Here is a 24,232-nt window from a genome sequence, read left to right on the forward strand (position 1 = left end):
GCATTTTGTCTTATAAAGTTCACAGAGTGGTCAGAAAGCAGTGTGATATGTATGTATCAATACATACTAGGGACGGTTCTGTGCATTTGGGGTTGTAAAAATAAAATAAAATAAAGAAAGAATGAACATTTTCTTATGTTTTGTATTTAGGGTTTTAAGGAATCCAATGCCTAAACCGACGAGACAAATGTAAGTAGACAAAACCTCAAAATACACGTGTTTTGTACACTTAAAATTTTATTTATAGAAGTAATAACTGTACACAATGCATTATAATCAACAACAACAAAAAAAAATCAATTCAACGTTGACCCAGAAGTATGAGCCGACATAATTCACTTACTGATGATTTTGTGGTGTTTTAAAGCGTTCTGTGCAAATAGATACGTTAGCTTGTTTTGCTATTACAAAGATCTAGATAGAGATTATTTGATACAAAAGCCGACCCCAGATTAGGTCCACTCCAGTGTATAAATCATCCAGAGCCAGTTTTTAGGACCACAGCCCTTCAAGTGGTTTTTAAGTTATAGACAATTTTAAATAACTACATTTTAATGGGAAAAAAGTGTGTGATAGTGCCGCTAGTGGAATCCAAGCATGTAACTTGTTACTTTAAATTCACTGTTGTTTTTTATTTTAATAGGTGCAATTCATAATACTTTTCAGGTCGTTAGTTGAAGATAGGTGAAAAGCCAAGATTAAAGAGTTCGCAAATGTATTAATTTTTGCAAATAGTTTTAAATTCCCATTTTTAAAAAAAGAAAGAAGAAAGACTGTTGTATAACAACAAGAAGTACAGAGATTGTGTTGAGACATTTTCACTCTCTGAGCTGCAGTCCGCACCACCTAATCGAACCTCTAGGAGGCGATCTCGCCCGCGTCAAATAATTAAATCTGAGCTGACCTACACCTGTCGAACCTGAGGGGGGGTTGTGATTGGAAGCTACGACAACAGTGCAGAAAAAAATGCTCCGTAATAAAGCTATAAATGGAAACTAGGAGCATGATATTTCTGCATAAGTGTACGGTGAGGCCGTGAACGGGCTAAGGCTTTGGATTACATTTAAAGCACATCAACCACTGAGAGTAATGTCTGTCAGTCCTTGCCGGGAGTTGTCTCCACTTTCAGGGCCTTCGTTTTTTTCTTCCACCTCCACAGTTTACCACCAAAAATTCAAAACAGTGTTTCAATGGTGTCTGCTGTCACTCTTGTAGCTGTAGATAGAAGACAGAAGTAAATATGTTAATACAGTTACATGAGCTCGTGCATATTCTAAAAAGTTAAGGAAAACAAAACAAATGTCGATTGTGTACTGGTTGTATGTGCAATCCCATAAACCTCCCGCAGAGGGTACTATGACCCCATTTACAATATATGAACTGCTAGACCATTACATGTAATCTATCATGCTGAAACTAATCTCAGCAGTCACCAGGTGAGGGCGACATAAACCGTGGAAAGTGTGATCGTTCCTCCACATATGCTGCATTTCATTGTAATTTGGGTATGTTATATGATAAATTAAATAATTTTGCAGTCAGTAATGTGCTTATACTTTTATAGTAAAACTTCTAAAGTGATTAAAAGCACGTACTTGCACACTCATCAGGAAAGAAGCTCCAAGCGGTGATGTTTGTGTGGGAGGGGTCTAACTTTGGCACGGGTATCAAAGGTTTGAGTCTGAAGGCAGTGTTTTGCTGATGTGTTTCATGGTAAGGCTTGACATAGCAATTTTTTTTTTTTTTTTTTTGTGCATGACAAGAGAGTTGCACACAAGTTATTGATTTTGGTTAGCACTAAATCAGCCCGGAATCTTCACAGTCAGCAGAGCACACAAGGACAGCAGTGATCCTTCAGCACTAAAAGCCACAACTCTAGCTAGATGTGCTGTACCTTATGTGTTATATATATATATATATACACACACACATATATATATATATATATATATACACACACACATATATATATATATATATATATACATATATATATATATATATATATACACACACATATATACGTATATATGTATATATGTGTATGTATATGTACATATATATGTGTATATATACATACTAATACTATTTTTTGTCCTTCAGCTGCATGGCCAAATCACAGATGACGATGATGGTAGAATATGTCATATTTGCTAGCCGCAGCTCTTACTTGTGGTCTCCGGTGTTATTTCTCCTGTGTGTTGTACTTCTGCTGCTTCATTTACTTCACCGGTGCAGGCCAACTGTTCTACACATGCAGGAGGATGAAGTGAAGCACCGACACCACCATGTGCTGGCTTCTGTGCGACCGGAGGAGGAACCTTCTCATACTTGACTTCACCATTGGCCAAAGAGGAAGACATCGACCGCTCAGCCATGTGCGTGGGCTCGACTTCTAAGCCCTGCTTGTGACCCGTCTGGGCTTCAGGCGACGAGGCGGCCACTGTCTCTATGACGACTTTTTTCGCGCTCTTTGCAAAGATAAAGCTAGCCGTGGAAGCGGGACATTTGTGCATATCGAACCTGCCGGGTGTTTTTTCGTTAAGGCAACTGTAGGCGGATGACCTCACGCCCAGTCTGGACGGGAGCTCATCTCTCGAACACATGGCTGCTGTTTTTATGCGTATGGCCTCCTGTAAGCGCACGGAGGGGGAGGTCATCATCATCATGGGTGTCTTTGTCATCTGAGGTGAAGACTTTAAAGACAGAGACTTGCGTATTGGCTTCTGTGGAACGTTCTGAGTTCCCACGACAGAGCAGTTTTCATTAGCTGGAGCTTCAAGGTTTGTGGATTTGTCCTCAGGAGCGCCTTTCACTTGGTCTTCAGTCACACTGACCGATCTGAGACGAACCATCTGGAGCAGCGAAGGGGTGACAAGAGGTATATTCGCATCTTCTTTAGGGATCGGGGCACCTTTGTGACGAGAAAGGAGTTCCTTACTCCTGGCGTCTCTGTTTGTTCCATTCGGCTGCTTTCTAAAATTAGCTCCTTGTGACGTATTTGCTGCTGGTAATGGAGGAGCTGCTGGCACTACAAATGCAATTTGGCCGTTACTTATCGGCCCCAGGGAAGGTTCATCTTCGGTTTTCAATATGTCAGGTCTCAGGAAAACATTTCCAGGAATCGAAGCGGGGACTGTTGAAGGATGTTCTTTGTTTGACAGAAGTTTCAGAGAAGTTTCCTCGTCTGTTAAATATGAAACCTTTGCATCTTTTCCTCGTTCCAGAAGTTTCTCCTCAACACTGTCTGAGTCTGAATGATTTGCCTCCACTGTTGGTTCGTTGTCATATATTGCCGAGTGTGGAACGGCATCAGGCAGATGTGGTTTCGGTTCCTCTCCAGATGTCTCGGCTTGCCTTTGGTCTTCACGCGTCTCTCCGGTTTCTTGAGTCATTGCAGTGCACTCCCTGAGAATGTCTGGGTTTTTGATGCAATTGTCCACCACATCTGGAACAATCTCTGTCAGAACTGGTGGAGGTGGAGGTGGGAAGTCTACCTCATCGCCTCCATCAAAGACCGAGTCCCCTTCCAAAGGAGGAGGCGGCGGCGGAGGAGGAGGAGGCCAGCAAGACTCAGTGTTATGGTTCTCTTCTTGTACTTCTAGTTCCTCTGGAGGCGCTGACACTGACGAGGGAGGTGTAAGATGGTCTGCTGCTGGTGGAGTTGGTGGAGGAGAGAGCCTGCTGACGGTATCGCTGTCATTATTACTCCCATCCACTGAAGCAATAACCCCACTCCGTGAGTCTGTCCCTGTGCTTTTCTCTGAGTCCACTATCGGTGTGTCACCGTTGATGTCCGTCTGCTGTTTCTCCACCGGCTGCTCTGTTGACGCCAGTAGTCTTTTGTGCAGCATTATTGGTTTCCTCATCACAGGTGGAGGGTGTTTCTTTTGAGCCCTTTCTTGATTTTTGTTGCATTCCACTTTATCAGCAGAACTACCCTGCTCCTGTCTTGGAACATCTGGACATTTTTCATCTTCCTCTGTCCCTCTGTCTTCTTTCAGCTCGCCGGGGACCTCAGTGGGAAATGTTGCAATCGAGGGCTCCGACTTCTCTTTATCATCAGAGGAATCTGTGACAGATTTGAATGAAGTCCTCTGTTCTTTGACCAAATCGATTGTTTTCTCACCGGGATCACATTGTGTCTTTGTCGATACAACTGCGCCCTCTGGAGTTTGTTTGTTGACAAAGGGGTACGGGCCGCACAGGAACTCAAAGGTGCATCTGTTGTGAACCCAAGTCTCTGGAGGAGGAGGGCTCGGTGCTTTGACCTTGGGAGGAGGTGGGATGTTCAGTAGCTCTCTGAAGTCAGAATTCGTATTCTTTGGCGTGACTTGATGTTGGTTATTCCTGGGTGACATCTCCTGTGGAGAAAGAACTGGGCTTCACGACGAAACGTCAGAATGAACAGTTTCGGTCGTGCTTGATGATAGGGAGGTGAGGGAGGAGAAAGGTGAGGCCGCTGAGGATGAAGCCCGAGACGTGGATCGTTCCGGTTTTATGGGTTTCCTTTGTTTATCTGGGGATGTCGGAGGGATACCTTTGGGCGACAGGGTTGGAGTCCCGCTCTGGCTGGAGTAACCGCTGGACGGGGAAATGGTTCGTTCGAACTTCACCTCTTCGGGGGACATTTTCTCTGGCTCTTTAATCTTGACACACGCTCTCTCAGTGGGACTAGAGAATAAATCTTGACGTCTAATTCCTGCAGAGTTCGACATTGAAGCATTACCTCCAGGGACGAACCCGACCTCATCCTTTGCCAAATGTTTTTTTGCAGTAGCTCCTGTCTCTGCTGACAGAACAATATTTAGATCTTGTGTTTCCATCAGAACCCTGGATTTATTTTTGATCTTATTAATATGAAGTGAATTTGTCCTCTGTGGGGGAGCCGGAGGTTGTCTGGTCTTCATCACTGAAAGGCTACGACTGAAGTTCTGCTTGTTCTTTGCGTCCTCCTCCGCCGTCACCGAACCTGTTTCTTGAACTCCAAAAGAATTTCCGCCTTTGTTTTTGCAGGTACTGAATGTGCTCACTGAGCTGCAGAGGCTGACGTGATCCAGATCCTGCTGGAGATCCTGTTCACTCAGACCCACTCTGTTACGGCTGTCACTTCGAGAACTTCCTTTGGACGACGCAGGAGATGAGTTGGAAGGGATGGTTTTTGAAGACTGGGTCTCACTCCAGTTGGATCCCGACACTGATGAAGGCATTTGTACGGAGTTGTCGCAGGAGTGGGATACTTGACGGTCGTCTCCTCCCGATCTTCTAGATATCGAAGGGCTTTTGCTGATAGCGCTACTTCCATTTTTGATACTATTGCCACGCGTTCGACTGCTCGTTCGATCTATCTCTATGACTTCAATCGAAGCGGGGAGGATTGCGTTTGGAATGATTGTAGACAAGTAAGTCGCCTGAGGCGATATGGACATCACTGGACCCTTGGAAACCAACGACAAGACACGAGTCATGAAGACGGAAGATTGACAAAATGTTGTTGTAAAATCACATCTGATTTTTTGTTGTTTGTTGTAAAATCACATCTGATTTTTTGTTTTTGTTGTTTTTTTACCTGCGATTCTTGGAGCACACTAAACATTGTAGAAGAAAAAAAGGGAGCAGCGGTGGTCATGCCTGGTACTGCGAGGGACTTGGGTCTCATCGAGGAGTTGGAGCATCGATTGGACTCATAGCCATGTTGGTTGAGATGTTCGTTCTGGAACATCATTTGGAGATGCTTTCTTAGCAGCTGTGCATCTTTGGTTGCCTGTTCAGAAAGATGAAGCTGGAAACTGTAGGATTTCTGCCGTAAATCCAGATTGAATCTTTCTATGAATCACCAAGTTGTACCTCCAGCTCTGAAAGGTGCACTCTCGCTCCTTCACTTTTTGCTGCAGACGTCCCTCCGTCAACTGTAGGGATGATGATGACTCCTGGTTGGCTGTCACTGACCTCTCCGTCTTTTTTGGGGAGCTGCTCAGGAATCAGTGGCTGGAAGGTGGAGTTTCTGTGCAGTGCTGGGAAGACGATGGATCACAGTCAATAACACAGTCGCTTCAAAGGGAGTTAGGCAAGAATTTAGAATTGAAATACTGTACACATACCCAGCTCTTTTTGAACCTGGTTGGGAATGCCCATAATGGTGGTCCTCCTGTTTCTCCTCCTGCTCTTATCTAATCTTTTCACCGGATTGACAGGCTTAAATGTAGAACCTGAAACCAGAAAAAAAAAAAACATATAATACCCAGGAGTAAGTGGATTAAGTAGTAGAACAGGGTCATTACCTATTCAGCCATATACTGTAGTTATATTCATGAAATAATTCAATGGTTTAAGATTGCGTTTGTTTTTAATCATAACTTGAAATGAGTCTTTACTCTTTACCTTGATGAGTCAGCAAAGGCATTGTGGGAACAGGAGAGGTTACTGTGGCGTCATCGGTCTCAGCAGTGACTTCTGATTCCAGACGGACTTCTCTGTCCTTGGAGCCGGTATCCTGTTCTGGACGCAGAGTGTCGGAGGACTGAAGAGAACACACACACACACACAGAGTAGCAGTAAGTCAGGTTGAGAATGTGTACAAAAGAGTAGCACAAGAGTTCTGGCACAACTTACGGAAATACTTTCATCGTCGTCGTCGTCGTCGTCGTCATCGAAGTTCACTCCATTTTTGTGCTCTGTGGAAAGGAAACAACAAAAGCATAAACACACGCAGTCGACACGACGTTATTTGCGGCCATTTGCGGAGAGTGTCTTACCCTCCTGCTGCAGTATCTTCAGACCCTCCTGGGCCTCCGTGTGCAGGTCTTCCAGGTACTGTGGTCGGCTGCCCGCAATGAAAACATTTTCCTGGTGGTGCTGAGAGCCTGTGTAGTGGACGGTCAACCTCTTCTGGTCCTCAGTACCCTTCAGGCCAGCTGCGTTTTAAGAAAAAGACAGTGGGTTTGTACAGACTTTTTTCATATGGAAAAAGACAGTGGGTTTGTACAGACTTGGACAGAGATTGTCAGACGCATTTCAACCTTCATAAAAAATTCCAAAACGGAATCATTTTAGGCAAGATGAAGTCAAGTGCCACAATTGGCTAATATGTATCTAAAATGCCATTTACAATTCATGCTTCTAGTCCAAAAGTCCTCGCAGTCAAAGCAACATCCATCACGTCCACTCAGCACTCACCCTTCTTGAAGACAGACAGCAGAGAGTCGATGCTCTTCCTCACATACACCACCATAACTACTGTACATCTGTGCCGAAACGGAATATTACGGAATGTGAAGAACAAAATAAAAAAGACGTTTCAGGGACGTTGGACAACAGGTGGTTGAAGACTAAGAAACTCCCTCTCCTCCTGGTCTCGATGACTTAAGAAGGACAAGTGCACAATAAGATCTGGGACCAGTCAAAGCAGTCCCTCCCAGCTGTCTTATCCCTGCGTCTGATACCCTCTTTCCTTGAACCCTCCCCCCCCTGAATCTGCCTCCCCGGCTCCCTCTATGTTGCTCCATAGCTCTTGCCGGTTCTCTTTTTTTTTTTCAAATCACAATCCATTGTCAGAGAAAGAAAACCCCCTTCAACCAGCAAAACAGCTGTCAAAGTTTGGCCTCAAAGGGCGTCTACCCCCACAAAGCACCAGCATGTGTAAAAGTACGAGGAAACCCACCAACCCATGTCAGACATACCAGTGATTATCACTGGTTATATTTAATTACATTTCTGTCTATGATTTCACAAGAGAGTTCCAGGGAACCAATCAAAATACTCTTCTGTGTTTTGGTTTTGATATTTTATTGCCTCAAAGTTGATGGGTTCGACGTCCCACTCCCTGATCAAAAAGCTCCACAGACGCTAGGAACAACTGCTGATGTCGTTCCCCCTCTCCCGTTTCGCTGCATCACTCTCTCCGGCCGCTCTTCATCTTCCACTCCTCCCTCCATCACATCTCGGTTTTCCTCCAGCTTCCCCTTCCTGCCCGGAGTCTGAGAGTTCTAATGCGAGTTATAAATAGCTGACATTGCCTCGTGTCTAACGGCGCTGTGTGTATGGATGGAGTTTCAGTGCGCCTGCTTCCTGACAGACTGCAGAGGTTAGGAAATACAAGACGTTTTACCCAAGTGAAAGCGGCAGATTCGGGGACCACGTGGGACACGTTGTCCAGTGTCATTTTCACAGGTCCGTTGGCATTTTGCGGCCCTGAGTTTTTGTGTTTTAGCCTAAGTTCTCAACACTTTTCTCTTCAAAACTCCTTCCACACCCAATCCTGTTCTGAGAAAATCTCCCAACGTTTGGGAGCTGTGGCCCAGCATGTGTGCCCCGTTGTTAACCAAGACCCTTGCATAAATATTCATTAGTGATTCTTGCGACACCATCTGGTTTAGGGCGGAGAGGGCGAAGAAAATTGAGGCTTTAAAGGGCGCAGCACTTAAGCAAAATGACATGCCATACTTTCTGAACTACAAATTGCAGGAGAGAATTTGACTTTTTTTTCACCCCCCCCCTCCAATATAATCTCTTGAGATTTTATCATGAATCCACACCAGGGGGAGAACATCTGTGTCGACCTGTTAGCATCTAGCGTCTAACAGCCGGTTGAAAACGCCTCATTTGTTTTAAACACGTTCCGAATTACTGCAAACGACTCTAGAAAAGCAATTTTTCTAAAAACTGATCTCATGTTGATAAAGTGCCTGGAATCTGTTTGAAATATACACAGGGCTTTGTTTTAGAGGACTCTCCCAGGCAGAGTGGAAAGTTCTGACGACTGCCCTCGCTGTTACACTGGAGGGGAGGTTAAAGAGAGCAACTATTTCCTGCTTTTTCCACATATAAAGTTAGGGCATTTAGGAATTTCATAGAATAAACAATAATATAATGTATTATATATATATATATATCTTAATGTGTTTGTTTGCTGTACGTACCAATCCCAGCTTACCATAAAACATGACTCTAAACAATTACCAAGCCCTAACACTAATTTATAATTACATATGCACTGAAAGGAAATGTGACCACACGTGAGTATTAGCTCATCGCTGATGAGGAAGGAGGTAAACAGCTACTCGCTTTTGTCTTCGCAGCGTAAAGGTCACTGGAGCTTAACGAGATTTGGGTTTTTTTTTAATGTCCTGCTGGGCTGAACTTGGAAATGGCTAATGTGTGGTTTCAGTTAATGCCTAACCATGGCATCATTAGGCCGAGGACGAAACGGAAAGAGAAAAAGGAAAAAAAACAACAAAAACTGGGAACAAAACGTTTTTGGGTTTTTTTTGCATTCGATTTACAATTACAATTACATTATATTATATTATATATATATATATTTTAAATAGTACAGGAAGGGTGAGATCAAATTACCAGTTACCAGTAATAATCGCTCACAGGTTTTTAGCTAATTGTTGCCGCCTGCTGATTTGTTTTCTATGGCGGCTCTTATATACATGACCTGTGATTTTTTTTTTGGTTTTTTTTTTCGAGGAAAACAATTGGTTTCCCTAACTGTATCTGGACCTGTGATTTTTTTTTGTTTTTTTTTTCGAGGAAAACAATTGGATCCCTAACTTTATCTGCCATGCACTGTAGACGTAATGAAATATTTTATGTACTATTTTTTTCATTTTTGTGATATCTCTCAGTGTGTATGTGTCTATATGTGATTAATTATTATTTATTTATTTATCTGATGAGTTCAGCGCAGAATTGAAAACCTAAAGAAAATGCATTCGTGGGGATGATGGATTCAGTCTTTCAAAAAAAAAACAAAAACATGGCAACAGACAAACTTAGCCCAACTCAAAATAAAAATTATTTTTAGACAGTGGTCTAAATAGACACAATACTTAAACTGGTGTTTCAGTTAGCGCGAGCTAACATACAGGTCAAACTACGGCAAAAAGCGCGCAGCTGCTGCAGGTTGTACGTCTTGTCGCCCTGGTCCTTAGCTGTCTCATTCAGAATGATTGACGAGTTAATGAGAGACCAGCAACTTCTAAGCAGGACCCAACAGGACAGACCTCTGCCCTCAAGTCCGATGCCTTTGTTCCACCTTGTCCAACATTCCTTTTCCCTAAAGTCCCATGGTCTCAGTCAGCTGGTAAGAACCTCCAAATGTCTCCCTACGAAGACACGCGACGACAACAAACAGGAAACCCTTATTTACAATCAGAAGCTGACATTTCCCGAGTGAGAGTAATGCAAATGAAACAAACCACACTTTGTATTCCCTCGTTAGTAAAATGAAATGTCCTTAGTTGACAGTAACGCTGTAATGATTTCCAGGCGTGTTTCTCCAGTGAGACAATCCTCCCTTGTACTTCTTTGTACATGGACCGTGTGTCAGCACCGAGGGTTTAATCACACGTGATCCAGCCTCTCACATCTGTGACACAGACGACCCGGAGCGAAGAAAAAGTGTTCTATCGTGACAGAGCTTCTGCTCGGCTGCCAAAAATACTTCGATGCTTTTCATCGCCGTCCGTGTAACGAGCTAACGAGAAGGAAGCAGACGAGTTCAGATGGAACGGCGTTATCTGCTGATGTCACGAGCACCGAGGAGAGAGAGGCGAACATTAAATCCATCTGACTGTGGGCTTTATCCTCATCACACCAGACACATTAGCCTTAGACAGAAGACGCCTGTTCAAAAACAAATGCCAGGACGGGGAAAGTATCAGTGTTTACCAGCTACAATGTGTGTGACTGTGAGTGTGTGAGGCCTGCGAACAAAAAAGAACAACCCGTTTTGTAAACTCTGTCCCTTGATTAGCGTTTTTCCCCCGTCCCAGTATCCCCGGCCGATGAACTCACTTTTACCCTTTGCCTTCCTTTTGTCGACTAATTCAAACCGTTTTGACTAATGCTCTTGGAAAACACTTGTAAATCCACAACAGTGTGTGTTTGGGTGAACCCGCCGCCAAGTGTGGAGCCTGAGTCTGGCAGCAGATCTGCACCATCTGCTTGGCACAGACACGCAGTTTCAACACGGTCACTTCTTGGCCTACGTCAGCGGTGACAACAGTGGGATGTCGGAGTTAGCCAGGTGCCGCGATGGCTAATGTCGCACTGATACATTTGAGTAACTTCAGAAAACATAGTAAAAATTACTTCCAAAGAGTCTCTTTTTGGATGAATTCAACGCCATATTTCCAAGCCTTGCTAAATACAAACTGGCAGGATGCGATATTAGTAACATATTAAACCAGATCAGTGCAAATTGCTCTTTCATCAAGCGATAACTTTATTAACTTTGAATTTGGATCCACATTTAACAACAGGCAGCAGACGCTGAAATAAATCCTAACGTTAGAAAAAAAAAGTTGCATCAAAAATGGAACAATTCAATCGAAATAACAAGGTCAAGCGTAGGTCTCTCTCTCTCTCTCCGTCTCTAATGGCATGATGGGATGCTTTAATTTGATTTTAGCAGTGATGCAGGAAGCTGCTTGTCTGAGCTGCGCTACAGAGCTAAACACTGAGCCTTTTCTCTGTACAGTGAAACTGAAGGAGCAGCAGCAGACGAACAGCATGGGCAAATCCAATACTGCGTGTCGGTCCGCTGATAGCATTCAGATGAAACAGGAAACGGAACCTCTCCTGTTATCTTGTCTAAATATAGACGGGTTAAAGATTCTCAAACCTAGACTGTACGGAGGTAGATCAGAACAGAGCGGAGGAAATCACCTTTAAAGTGTTAATCACTACACTAGTCAGCAGGATCAGATAGAAGTCATGAGACTTACAGTGAAGGCCATTGACGGACATGGACTGGAAGAAGAGAAATGAGGGGGAAAAGAGACGCAGTATGGATGGATGGATGAATGGGTGGACGGATGGACAGACTGATGGATAGATAGATAGATTGATGGAAACCATGTGAAAACAGTTGTTTTTACTCATAACCGCAAACTCCACCAGAGAGAAAAGGATAAAGGATCTGATTTAAATCAGACGAAACAAGTTTAGTGTTGATCTCCTCTGCCAAGGCTGTTGGATGGATGGGAAACCTGAACAACCACAGATTGAAAAGATACTTTTGCTGGAAAACAAAACGGTCTAGAAAGAAAAAAAATCTTTTTAAAGAACAGAATTTCTTGATCACAAAATTAGAAAGTTCCATTATTGAGACTGACTCAAAGGCCATGGGTCGTCTACAAGGAATGTTTGTACCTTAAAAGTAGCCGAGAGATGTGATTCAACAACTGAAAAATTTCCCATGCTACATTTAGTGTGAGAGTATGTAGACGAACCACAATTGCAAGCCGCTGCAAAAGTCCTCTCATTTGAAAGGAGGGAAAACAAATGCTCCTACAGCCGGAGGGCGTGAAGTGGGGAAGTTAAGGACAGAGGACAGGGGTGACATCTCCTCTCGTTTCCAGAGAACACACGGGGCGACAGCGCGGCGCAGCAGGCCGGGACACGACGGTACAGGTGGAAAATTGACAGCGGCAATTAAAACAGGCAGAAGGAAGGCGGCCCTTGTGCCCTTCGGGTCCTGAGAAACTGAATGTGTCAGTTAGAGAGGAGAGACGTGAAGAATGACAGGGCTTTCCAGAGGCCTTTAACAAACTTAGTAGTTAGGCTCCAGCACAGACGAATAAATGAGAAAGTTGTAGACAAAAGACGGGAATAGAAACAAAGGTAACTCTCAAGAAATAGTGCAAGAAAGAGAGAAAGAAAGAGCGTCATGAGAAGAAGAAGAGGTGGGAACAGCGAACGGGACTCGACATAACCAGGTGGCTGGAACATCTGTGAAGGTAATGACCTCCAAGTCACAAGGTCAAACTGAAAGACTCGTTCTACGGTGGTGGAAAAGAGACTTCAGAATCCAGAGTGAAGAACCAGAGATGTCAAACCGACTTAGAAGTAGAATCTTGTAGAATACAGTATAGAACTAAAGGAGAGGATCAATAAGATGGAAGACTGTATAGATCAGGGTTCCCAACCCCTGGTCTGCAGACCGGTACCAGTCCATAGGTCATTTTGTACCAGGCATGGTACCAGTCCATAGATCATTTTGTACCGGGCAGTGAAAAAATGTACTTAATTTTTACTAATTTACTTCATTCAAAGAAAATGCAATCACATCCATTTCCTTTGTTTATTTAAAGATAATCTGGAATTATTTTAAAATAATAGTTGTTTATACTCTGATACTAACAGAATAGAATTTGAAACTCATGCGGGCCACACAAAACGACTTGGCGGGCCACATGTGGCCCGCCAAGTCGTTTTGTGTGGCCCGCATGAGTTTCAAATTCTATTCTGTTAGTATCAGAGTTTAAACGAATCATTATTTTAAAATAATTCCAGATTATCTTTAAATAAAGAAAGGAAATGGGTGGGGTTGCATTTTTTTTTAATGAAGGAAAATAGTAAAAATTAAGTACATTTTTTCACTGCCCGGTACACACACACACACACAGACTACTGCATGTTTCGTATTATTTTGTTCAGACTGTCTGCATTGATTTAGACCATCAAACGCAAGGCCCGGGGGCCAAATGTGGCCCGCCAAGTCGTTTTGTGTGGCCCGCATGAGTTTCAAATTCTATTCTGTTAGTATCAGAGTTTAAACGAATCATTATTTTAAAATAATTCCAGATTATCTTTAAATAAACAAAGGAAATGGATGTGATTGCATTTTCTTTGAATGAAGTAAATTAGTAAAAATTTAGTACATTTTTTCACTGCCCGGTACACACACACACACACAGACTACTGCATGTTTCGTATTATTTTGTTCAGACTGTCTGCATTGATTTAGACCATCAAACGCAAGGCCCGGGGGCCAATTGTGGCTCGCTAAGTCGTTTTGTGTGGCCCGCATGAGTTTCAAATTCTATTCTGTTAGTATCAGAGTATAAACAACTATTATTTTAAAATAATTCCAGATTATCTTTAAATAAAGAAAGGAAATGGATGTGATTGCATTTTCTTTGAATGAAGTAAATTAGTAAAAATTTAGTACATTTTTTCACTGCCCGGTACACACACACACACACACAGACTACTGCATGTTTCGTATTATTTTGTTCAGACTGGCTGCATTGATTTAGACCATCAACCTCAAGGCCCGGGGGCCACATGTGGCCCCCGGGCCTTGAGTTTGATGGTCTAAATCAATGCAGACAGTCTGAACAAAATAATACGAAACATGCAGTAGTCTGTGTGTGTGTGTGTTTGTGGGTCTGTGTCATTGACCACCTGTGGACACATCAAAACGTTGACATCATCCGGTGAGTAAGGATCACATGAGGAGTGAAATCAGCTGACAGCTTCTCTACTGCTCAACATGTTGTGTCGGCCTGATAAGAACCGGTGGTTAAAAAACCTAGATAGTTGTAAAGGACAACAACAACAACAACAACAACAGCGCAATCTCATTGGTCGTGTTGCTATTTCTTTTAAGGTCTACATTTAAGGTCTACTGAACTTCCTGTTTTGACCTGTGTCTATTTTAGCAGCTATAATTATCTTAAAAAAAAAAAATAAGGCCAGCGTGAGCCGTGCCTACTTTCGACACACTCTGAAAAGTTGTGTGCATGGATGGGTGGCCATGCGTAAGGAAAATTGGCTGGAATGTAGGAAGGCATTCCCGGCCCAGGTTTCTGGATACAGTACTGGAAATGAGCGGGTGAAGAAAGAGGAACAGAGGACGTCAGACATCACACACACACGCACGCACACACACACGCCTAGAAACATGCATCGACCACCAGGAGAGAAAATCAAGTCAAGATGTATTTGTTGTAATTCTCACACAGCCGTTCTCTGGGTGTAAACACACAACTGTCAATCTGACGCTGTGACTGGAGGAGTCGTCCAACTGGGGCAGGATTAGCTTAGCTTCGCTTCTCATCAGGGAAGACTGACTAATAGAAGTAATATATCGTTAAGATTAAATCTTTTCATGCATCAGAATGAAATGAATGAATGTGGACAGTAACTGAAGAGTGACTTTGGTGTCGTTTGTAATCACGTTATTAATTAAATTACAAGTAATGTGTAATTTAGAGGCAGATATTTGAAGTCTGACACCACCAAAATTTATAAAGTCAATGTTATATTGCTTTTTGCAGAAACGTGTGTTAGCTGAATTTTAAGATTTGATTCAAAAGTGGAGCAACAACAACAACAGCCATGTGTAGAGTCACGTGACGGAATTTTAATCGCGTAGTTATTCGATGAAACAGAACCGAATTAACAATATTTCATGACGATTTGTAGCATGTCTAATAATAATAATAATAATATGTTACATTAATGCACCAATGTAAGAAAAAGGGGAGTTTTCTATAAACTTTTTGCAACATTTTGGCAATAACAAAAGATAATCATAAATATTTGTTTTTTCGCCAGAATTAGATTAAATATCCAAAAGCGTGTACTTCGTTTGTTGTTGTTTTTGATTCGACCTCAAGAATCTAAAGTAATCTCTATCTGACCATTTGAACTGGAGCCTCCAGACTGAAACACAAACACACACACACACGCACACACAGTTGTGCAATAAGAAGAAAACCACAGAGCTGCCTAAAGTTAGAACGCCGGCGTTGTCAATCAGCACATGACTGCGGACGAAACAACCACGGTTTTCTTCCATTTTTTCAACATGGTAAACGCGTCACTTCTCTTCTTCTCACCTGCTTTTAATTTGGTCCGTCTAAAAAGCCAAAAGCCTCTTGGTTTTTCCCTGATGGAGGTCGGGATTGATGGCAGAGGGAGCTCATCCTCGTTCTCTTCCTTCCTCTTTCTCTTCTTCTTCTGGATGCTGTTGCCCATTCTACCCCACTTCTGCCTCCTTGTCCTCCTGCTACGTTACAGTCCCATTCCTCTCCAGCATTACAACACACCCTGAGGAGAAGTCAATAGTGCACTCCTGAATCCCAGCAGTCCAATCCCTCCGACACGCTGCCTCCTGCTGACACACAACCACGTCTACAGACCCACTGACACCGTTCTTCGACAAACGGCCCTGTTCTCCGAGCGACGCACACTCCTCCCAATCATGTGTGTCAAGCTGCTCAGGGGGAAGCGAGCATCCTGCACTGACAAGCTCACTGCCAAATGTGTGTATGCATATGTGTGTGTGTGTGTGTGTGAAAGTGCACCTCCTACTTTTTGCTCACAAGCTGAGTGCTTTTAGTCAGAGGGAAAATGAACCACACACACACACACACATACACACACACGCTCCCTACACTTTTATCACCATTTGCCCCAACGAATGATTTACACCTCGTTTCCTCAGGGTTAATGCGTGACTCTATATTCAACTCGATCAGTTGTTGTTGTTGAAAAAGCAGCGCAGGTACAGCTGACAGGGCCTGTCAACACACACCGTGGTGATGGAGAAAGTGCAGATTCATGGACACACACACACACATGCAGAGTCATGTGGAGCTGCTGACAGAAAGAGAGCAGTAAAATCCGAGGTGTTTATGCGCAGGGATAAACAGTAACACAGAGTCTGGTCTTCGCAGGTGCAGCTCTCCTGGGCCATACAGACGCAGACGAAGAAAGAGGGAATAAAAAATCAAAAAGCGTCTCCGATACGTGCCAGGAAAAACAGATCAAACAGATCAAAGCCTCGCTCTGAGATGAGATGAGAACATTCCAGATCTGTCTCGTGGAAATGGATGCTGAGCCAGAGGCTCTGGTTTCAGATCAGCAGGCAGATTCCCAAGGGGCAGCATCACTTCTGTTAAATAGTGCCATACGGGCAATATGAGGCAGCGAATATGGTCATTTAAGAAGACAGCGATGCTACGTCGTTCTTTATTTTGATTTTTTTTTTCCTGGTTAGAATAATGGCTTTTTGAGTCCTGTTTTAGAACCTAACCATCATTCACCGTCTGCAGGGAATATTGAAAACATGCACTTGTTTTTCCAGCCACGCCGGTCATATTGTTTCCCGTCTCTGCGTCTTCTAAGTCCCTCTGACGTGCAGGCAGATTTACCAACCAAAAGGGCCGGCCGGTGAGAAAGAGGAGAGCTGCTAGGCTGCCTGGTGAAGAATTTATAATCCCTCCAGAAAGGGACTTACGTTTGGTTTATTGAGTGCAGGGGAGATACGAGGGGGAATTCCATGATTGATGTGGCAGAGTGTGGGTGTAAATGCCCGGAGCCTTAGTGCCTCCTGATGTAGGTGCTCCAGAACCGCACCGAGCAGAACAGTTGTCTGAGTTGTCTGAAAACTGCAGTTTTCAACGGTAATCGCAAATATTGCTGTGCAACATTAATAACAATATTGTGCCAAATAATATTTGAGCCTGAATGCATCAGCTCCTATGATGATTATGATTATTTTTCCTCTATATTCTCCATTCTATATGTATATTTTATACTGGATCACAGCAAAAAAAAAGTAAATTTGTATTTATTAAATTATTAGCTGCCTAAGAAGATGCAAGGGTACATAAATAATAAACATACTATTTTCTATTGACCTCTTTGAATTGACCTCTTTGACCTTGATTTTTTTTTTTTTTTTTTTTTTTTAACTTGGTGCAAGTTCATTCCAGTCCGGTGCCTACGTTTACAAGTAACTCCCTCTTGTGGCAAGAAGCTGGAGTCACACCATAAAATCGACGGATGGACCTCAACACAAACCCAGAAGGCCTATGATGTCATACGATGCCAGAGAGGTTTCTGTTTAAAACTACAGCGAACAATGTGTGATGTTTATCCATGTGTTGTTGGTGCGCTTTGTTGACGGCAGCATTTTTTTTTTTTTTTGCTGAATGCAGGTGAATGGGTGAGGTTCTCACTGCTCTGAAGGTCACCACGTGTGTCCTTGGTTTATGTATTTGACACTATGAAAACAACGAATTGGATTCCTTATAATGAAAAAGAATCCAAAAAGAGGGGACACAGATCTAGGGCAGGTAAACAGTGTCCAGCAGGTGTGTCTATTACAGAACGTTACATAACAGAGGTCTCTCTCTCTCTCTCTCTCTCTCTGTCTCTCTCTCTCTCTCTCTCCACAGGGTCAATCCGTTGTATATCCCTGTGTATACAGACTCCCACTCCCTCTGTCCCACAGTGATGTCTTCCAGCTGCTCCCTCCACCACATCAAACAGGGCCCATGTCCTTTAATACAACCCATTAGCTCCGACGTTATAAACAATACTTCTGGGGGGAAAGAATTTTGATTTTGAACAGAAATCATTTCGTTCTCTAGCAGCCTTCATGCGTCCGCTGTGTTTATGGTACGCGTTGGGTTAACCAAAGAGCTGTGAGGCAAATAGCGGGCTCGAAATCTGTGGCTGCGATGCCTTTGAAATACATGCTTGAATTCCTAATGACTGGCCTTTTATTGTCCCCATAAAATATATGATAAAGAAATGGAGTCTGAAAGGTCTACGTAGACGTCCTCGGGCGTCTAAACAAGGACAGTTGTGTTTTAACAGCAGCATTTCTACAACCTGCTTCTTTGTCTGATATCAGGTTCCATTTCGTATTGCAAATAAAAATGAAGAAATCTGACTGCTCCAGACCGAGGCATGTCGCAAGACCTGCCGTTTGGTGTAAAATTTCAAGTGTGCTCTCATTTCAGAATTACGGGGTGGAAAAACCTGAAAACCGCACAGGCCGCGGCTTGACAAAGATATAGATATATAACTGTCGAAGCTGAAGCAGAATGCCTGAGAAACACGTTTTGACACGTTTTTTTTTTTTTACTTAGAAAATCAAGATTTTTGAAATGATAACATCTTTCTTGGAACTTTTTGACCGAGACGGATGTGGTTCTATCGCCTGACGGTTAGGTGAGAGCTAAGAGAAAATAATAGGCGAAGTGATAGTTAACAATAAGCAACAAATTAGCAAAAGATGTTGCTAAATGCTAAATGTACGTTACATTTAGCAATAATTTAAAATGATACACAGGGGATCCTTGAGATGCTAAGCTAACGCTGACTTGTACCGTAATCTAAGCACATCGCGAGTGACTTCAGATCGTCGTGGACTGTCCTGCAGTTTTCCCTAGCATGTTTCTATAGCTGAGGGTATTTAACGCCCCCTGCTGCCTGTCGTTATTGTCCCCGCAGCTCCTCACAGCGCTGTCGTCCAGGTGAAGTTTATCTCTGCCGTGTGGCTTCAGGTCTGCAGTGACGGATGAGGGTTTGGAAGTATCAGCTTACGCAGGTAAAATTACCTGGCTCATCAAAGTGTTCATGTGTTTGTGTGAGCGGTAAATGACACTGACGGGAGACACTGACGGGAGGAGGGGAGTGGGGGGGGGGGGGGGGGGGGGGGGGGGGGGGGGGGGGGGGGGGTGGGGGGGGGGCATTGTGTGAGGCTGCATTAAACTTTCACACACTCCTCCCTCACTGTGACCGGCCTTTCTCTGGCCGTCTATTCAGCGTCCTCTGTCTCTCAGCGGTGGCCTGTAATGGAACTGAGGCTGCGTACGGTGTTTTGTAATGAGATGTTTGCTCTTCAATTACTCCGCTGGCTCTGTAATCTGCATTACTGTCTGTGTTTTGTGATGTGGCACACACACATGGACTCTCGGGTCTGGGTCGCAACCCAATTCTGGAGTACTTGTTCACACATTTTGTGCAGTATTCAGCGGTAATACACACTTATATATACGTAAGTATGTATAAGTCCGAAGTATTATATTGATCTTAGCAAAACTCAGTTTTCCCCAACAACATTCCACAGCCGCTCTATTAGACTGGGGTGGTCATGTGACCAGTAGTGAGTTGGCACCAGTGGTTGGTTGCCGGTCCGTGAAACAGGAGAAGCTCATTTTAGTTTCAGTTACCTGGATATGAAGTCTGCTGTCCACCTTAAAAGTAAACTGATAGAAACGTACTAGAACTGAAGGAAGGCAACAAAGTACTAATCTTTAAAAAAAAAAAAAAATTCCAGCTACTGTAGCCGTTGTGTTTCAGGGTGACTGTACAGTGCATTAATTCCAGTCAGTTTTGATGTCAGGAGGGAAGGCAGAACTGAAAGTTAACAGTGCTGGATCGCAACAAAGAAGCATCTCTCTGTGAATCCGGACAGAGCCGGTTGAGCCCCACAGGATATTATTTTCGTCAGAACCCACCAAACACTGGTCTACGCGCTCTGAAAGTGCACTATTTTGCTAATACAGAAAACAGAGACAACACGGACGTGCACAAGGAAACCCGGGGATTGTGGCCGTGACCTCAGCGCTCTCAAAGTTGTGCTGCGTCGAACAAAGTAGGGATTCGCCGGGGCCTCTGTAAGGCCCTGTGTGTGGTGTGTTGATGCACACAGATCTTTGTGTGTATGTGTGTGTGTGTGTGTAGTGTGTGGAGGTGATGTAATGAGTGCCGGTGCTGGCTATGGCGCCACCCTAAGCCCTGCATAATGACGGTGACACGCACAAACAGAGATAGCCTCTGATGGAGCTCGGTCGCACCGCTGCGGACGCGGCGCTGCAGATGTCCCTGCGAACACTGACTGTACAGTGACGCGCTGACACGACGGCTACGGTTTTAATGTAAAAAAAAATAAACAAGGATGAGAAGTGAATAAATAACAGTAAGATGCGGTAACGGATAAGCCAGGTCTGGAATCTGAAAAAAAAAAAAAAAAAGAGCCTCCTTTTGTATGTGTGCATCTCTGAAGTGTATTTGTGTGTGTGTGTGTGTGTGTGTGTGTTCAGAAGTCGCCCTAATTAAAAGGAACCACTGAGAGAGTGTTCCTTAAGAGTCCGCTAAGAGCTGAATGGGTCTTTGTAAGTCATCGTAATCTCTTCTCTTCAAGCATAACTCCGGGCCCTAATCTTATATCAATGCTGCCAAACACATTCTGAAAGACCTTGACCTACATGCATACACACACACACACACACACACACACACGCACCTGCTTTGCTAAACAACACATAACATTGTGTTTGTGTAGTGTTCAGCAGAATTTATGAAAAATGTAGCGGACTTTCGAGATTTAAAATCGTTGCGTGAACGATCAACTACCAAGTGTCGAAGAACCTTGAAAGGATATTACATATTTAGGGGTGAACGTAATTAGAATTTGGATTTTTTTTTTTTTGGCTAAAGAAATGTGTGTTCTTAAAAAAAAAAAAAAAAGACTTTCCAGCTGCTGACACTATCTACACCGCGTTAAGACTTTCTTACATTGTAACAGTAAAAAAAAAACCCCAAAAAAACAGGCGGTTTTCTTCATAACGTGAGTCATTTCTGGAGCAGCTTGGATCTGTGACAGAGAGCTCCGGGACATTTTTGATTGTGGTCCACCTCAGACAAAAATAATGGCTCCCACACAGTTGTACAGGGGCCATCCACCACAGCTTGCTTGGGAATGATGAGTTTAGCTACAAGTTGATCCACAGCATCCTAAAAGTCCCTGTTTGTTTCTTGTCTAGTTTACACAGTCCCCCCTCTATATGACTCTACAGACTACAGAATTCCAGCGCTGACCTTTCAGTGACACAAGGAAAAAAAACAAAAAAAAAACAAAGGAAAAGTATTTAAAGAGTATGACTGGATATACAGGAGTCGCACGTATACGCGTGTAAAGAAAAAGGATGGTTACAGAGCTGCAACAAAAACAGGAAGTGCGGCCTTTGGTTCGAGCTTTGTGCCGCCGAACAAGCAACGGCATCACCGAACAAAAAGAGGGATCAGAGCGACGCGTCAGACCTCGTGCTTTTCCTTTCACGTCACGCGTCGGTCACAGACTGATGTCCGAATGATAACCAAATCCCTCTGAACTTGTTCATCTTAATCCAAAAAGTCAACACTGGAAGTTCACAGCATGGCCGGATACAGACCGTCTGTCAACAATCAGACCGTTATGAAATGTATCTGACTGTAAAACGCCTGCAAAGCTGAAGTGAAAGTAAGTAAAAAATACCAATATAGAAACAATATAAACAGGATTTATTATACTTTTTTTTGGTAAAAACTTTATACAACTTCTTTACAGCAACATCCAATCTCATAATTTCCTCAAAAAAACTTTCGGGTAAATTGTAGCACAGAAAATGCTACGTTGTTAGCGAGGACCGTCCTACGAGCTAATCCTGAACTTTACAATGTTCAGAGGAGTGTTTCTGTTGACAGACTAAAACCTGAGCCTACTTGTGGTGTTGAAGTGTAACTACACTACTTCTCATATTAATTTACATCATGCTCACTCAGTCAGAAACGCAACCATCTAACCAGTGGTTTGTGGATATTTTCACCCAAATTAAATAGCATTTTATTTATTTATTTTTATACAAATGTCATGGTCAAACAATAAAACCAAAAGTTCATTTTTTTTTTAAAACTGTAGTCGTCTATTTTAGGTGGCGAAATCTTCCTCGTGTGTTGTGGTGCAACGCCGTGATTCACTTACTTTTCGCAGAGTCAGGATTCTGAGGTCCCACTTTTGCGACGCTGGCCGCGGCCCCAGTCCTGTTCACTCCACTGTCGCTGTTCTTTTTCTTCTTGCTTCCCTTCATCCAGCTGAAGGCCTGTCCCAGGGAGCTTCCCGGCTTCTTCTTCCCACGTTGCGCTCTGGCCTCCTTGGCTAGTATCTCAGTGATGTCCCTGGGCACCAGGTCACCTGTAGACCTCCTCCGGGACATCGTGGAGGTTGGTCCTGGGTCTAGAAAGCTGTGTACGATGACCACCCCTCTGTCCCTCTGTAGCCTGGCTGTCTCTGTTTTTTCTGGTCTGTCACCACCTGGGACAACAGCGCGATCAGTAGAATGAGCAACGCAGCGTGAGATGGAAAAAGGGGGAAAAAAAATAAAAAATGAAAGTCAGCTAGAGGACGGAGAAATAACAACACTACCAAAAAAAAAAAAAACAACAACTATTGAAACTATGTCATTGTTAACAGAAAGTAGTTGCCTCCAAAGTTTTTCCTTCTCTTGTCTGCACCCAGTCTGTGTCTGTCTATCCTCCCATTTTAGTGTCTGGAAAGAAGAATCTTCAGGGTGGAGAACTGGACGTGAGCAATGTGTGGGTGTGCGTGTGTGAAACATGTGGTTCACATCCACATTAAAATATGTATGGATGAATAGGAGAAACCCAAAAAAGCTTGATCCAATCAACCGGCAGTGGAAACTGCGCTCAGGACTTAGTTTTTACTTCATATATTTTTTATCATCTCCACTCTGAATTCTCACACTGTCACACCAAGCTGTAACCATTAAACGTTGTACTTACTTGCAGAACGTGCCGTGCTCTCCTCTCTTCTCCCCTGCTCCCTCTTTTCCCAGCCTGAGAACAGCCTTACGAAGCATGTGTGTAAGTGGGTGTGTGTCTGCGTTCGTGTATGTGTGTGTGTGTGTGCGTGCTCAGTGAATAAAACCCTATGCTGTCTGCACAATCGGTCCTCCTCTTCCTCCTCCTGCCTCTGTATGAAAGACAGCCTCTTGGCCCACCTCTCTTTGGAGCGAGGTGCTCCATTCCTGGCTTCCTGTTTCTTCTACCTATGTTCCAAACAGCTGGGATTTAAGCTTTTTTTTGTTTGTTTTTTTTTTTTTTGGTCTCTTGTTCTAACCTCCTTTCCGGGGATCTGGAGCAATCGTCCCAGTCTCCCTCAGAGGGGGAACCCCTGGGTTGCAAACCATGATGGCAGCTAGGAAACCAAAATAAACAGCATGAGTCAGCACTTTCATATCAGAAACAACGTTAAACACATTTAAGGAGACGTTTTGTTCGTCCCGTAGCCAACAGGATATTTCTCTGTCGCGGCGTGAAACTTGATAGTCCTTGTTAGACGTGACACCCATTACAATTAGTCTGACAGATATGGAGTCCAAATAAATCCCACCCAGCTGTTCTTACCTTCGTCTGCTGCTGAAAGCTGGAGGTGATTTTCCAGTGGCATTGTGGTAGGGGGGCAGAATGAGCTGACAACAGCATGTCAGTTGGCTTTTTTTTTTTTTTTTTTTTTTTTTGGGGTGGGAGGGTGCACACGTTTGTCATGTCACACAACAAGCTCGTCAGGTTTGAATTTGACGAAGGACCAATTAGAGAAGAGCAATGAAAGGCTGGAGGGTGATCTCAGGGACACGCCCATAACAACAAAGTCAGGTCTGGAGCGCTACTAGCTTATAAAGAGCTTATGCTACAGAGTCGAGGTCATTAAAATCGTAAATCGTAAACCACTTAATATAAAAGTGTGCAATAAAACAACGAAATGCATGTAAACAGAAAATGAAACTCTTTGGTTTAAACTATTTTTGTATTTTTGTAATATACTATCTAATCTCAGATGGTAAAGTATCTTGCG

The 24,232-nt window shown here is 43.4% G+C and overlaps 1 protein-coding gene across 1 annotated transcript; it reads right to left on the reverse strand.

Moving 5' to 3' along the window:
* Nucleotides 1-219: 219 nt before the first annotated feature.
* nhsl3 (NHS like 3) lies at nt 220-23,452 on the reverse strand. Its single transcript, XM_025065354.1, is given in 10 exon segments — nt 220-1,215; nt 2,171-5,438; nt 5,570-5,764; nt 5,848-6,014; nt 6,102-6,209; nt 6,382-6,520; nt 6,613-6,674; nt 6,756-6,914; nt 22,343-22,672; nt 23,161-23,452. Coding segments are annotated over 9 exon segments (4,371 nt in total). The 5' UTR covers nt 22,575-22,672; nt 23,161-23,452; the 3' UTR covers nt 220-1,174.
* Between the last annotated feature and the right edge of the window lie 780 nt (nt 23,453-24,232).

Source organism: Cynoglossus semilaevis, chromosome 18, assembly GCF_000523025.1.
Source record: "Cynoglossus semilaevis isolate Cse_v1.0 chromosome 18, Cse_v1.0, whole genome shotgun sequence".
NCBI classification, from domain to species: Eukaryota; Metazoa; Chordata; class Actinopteri; order Pleuronectiformes; family Cynoglossidae; genus Cynoglossus; species Cynoglossus semilaevis.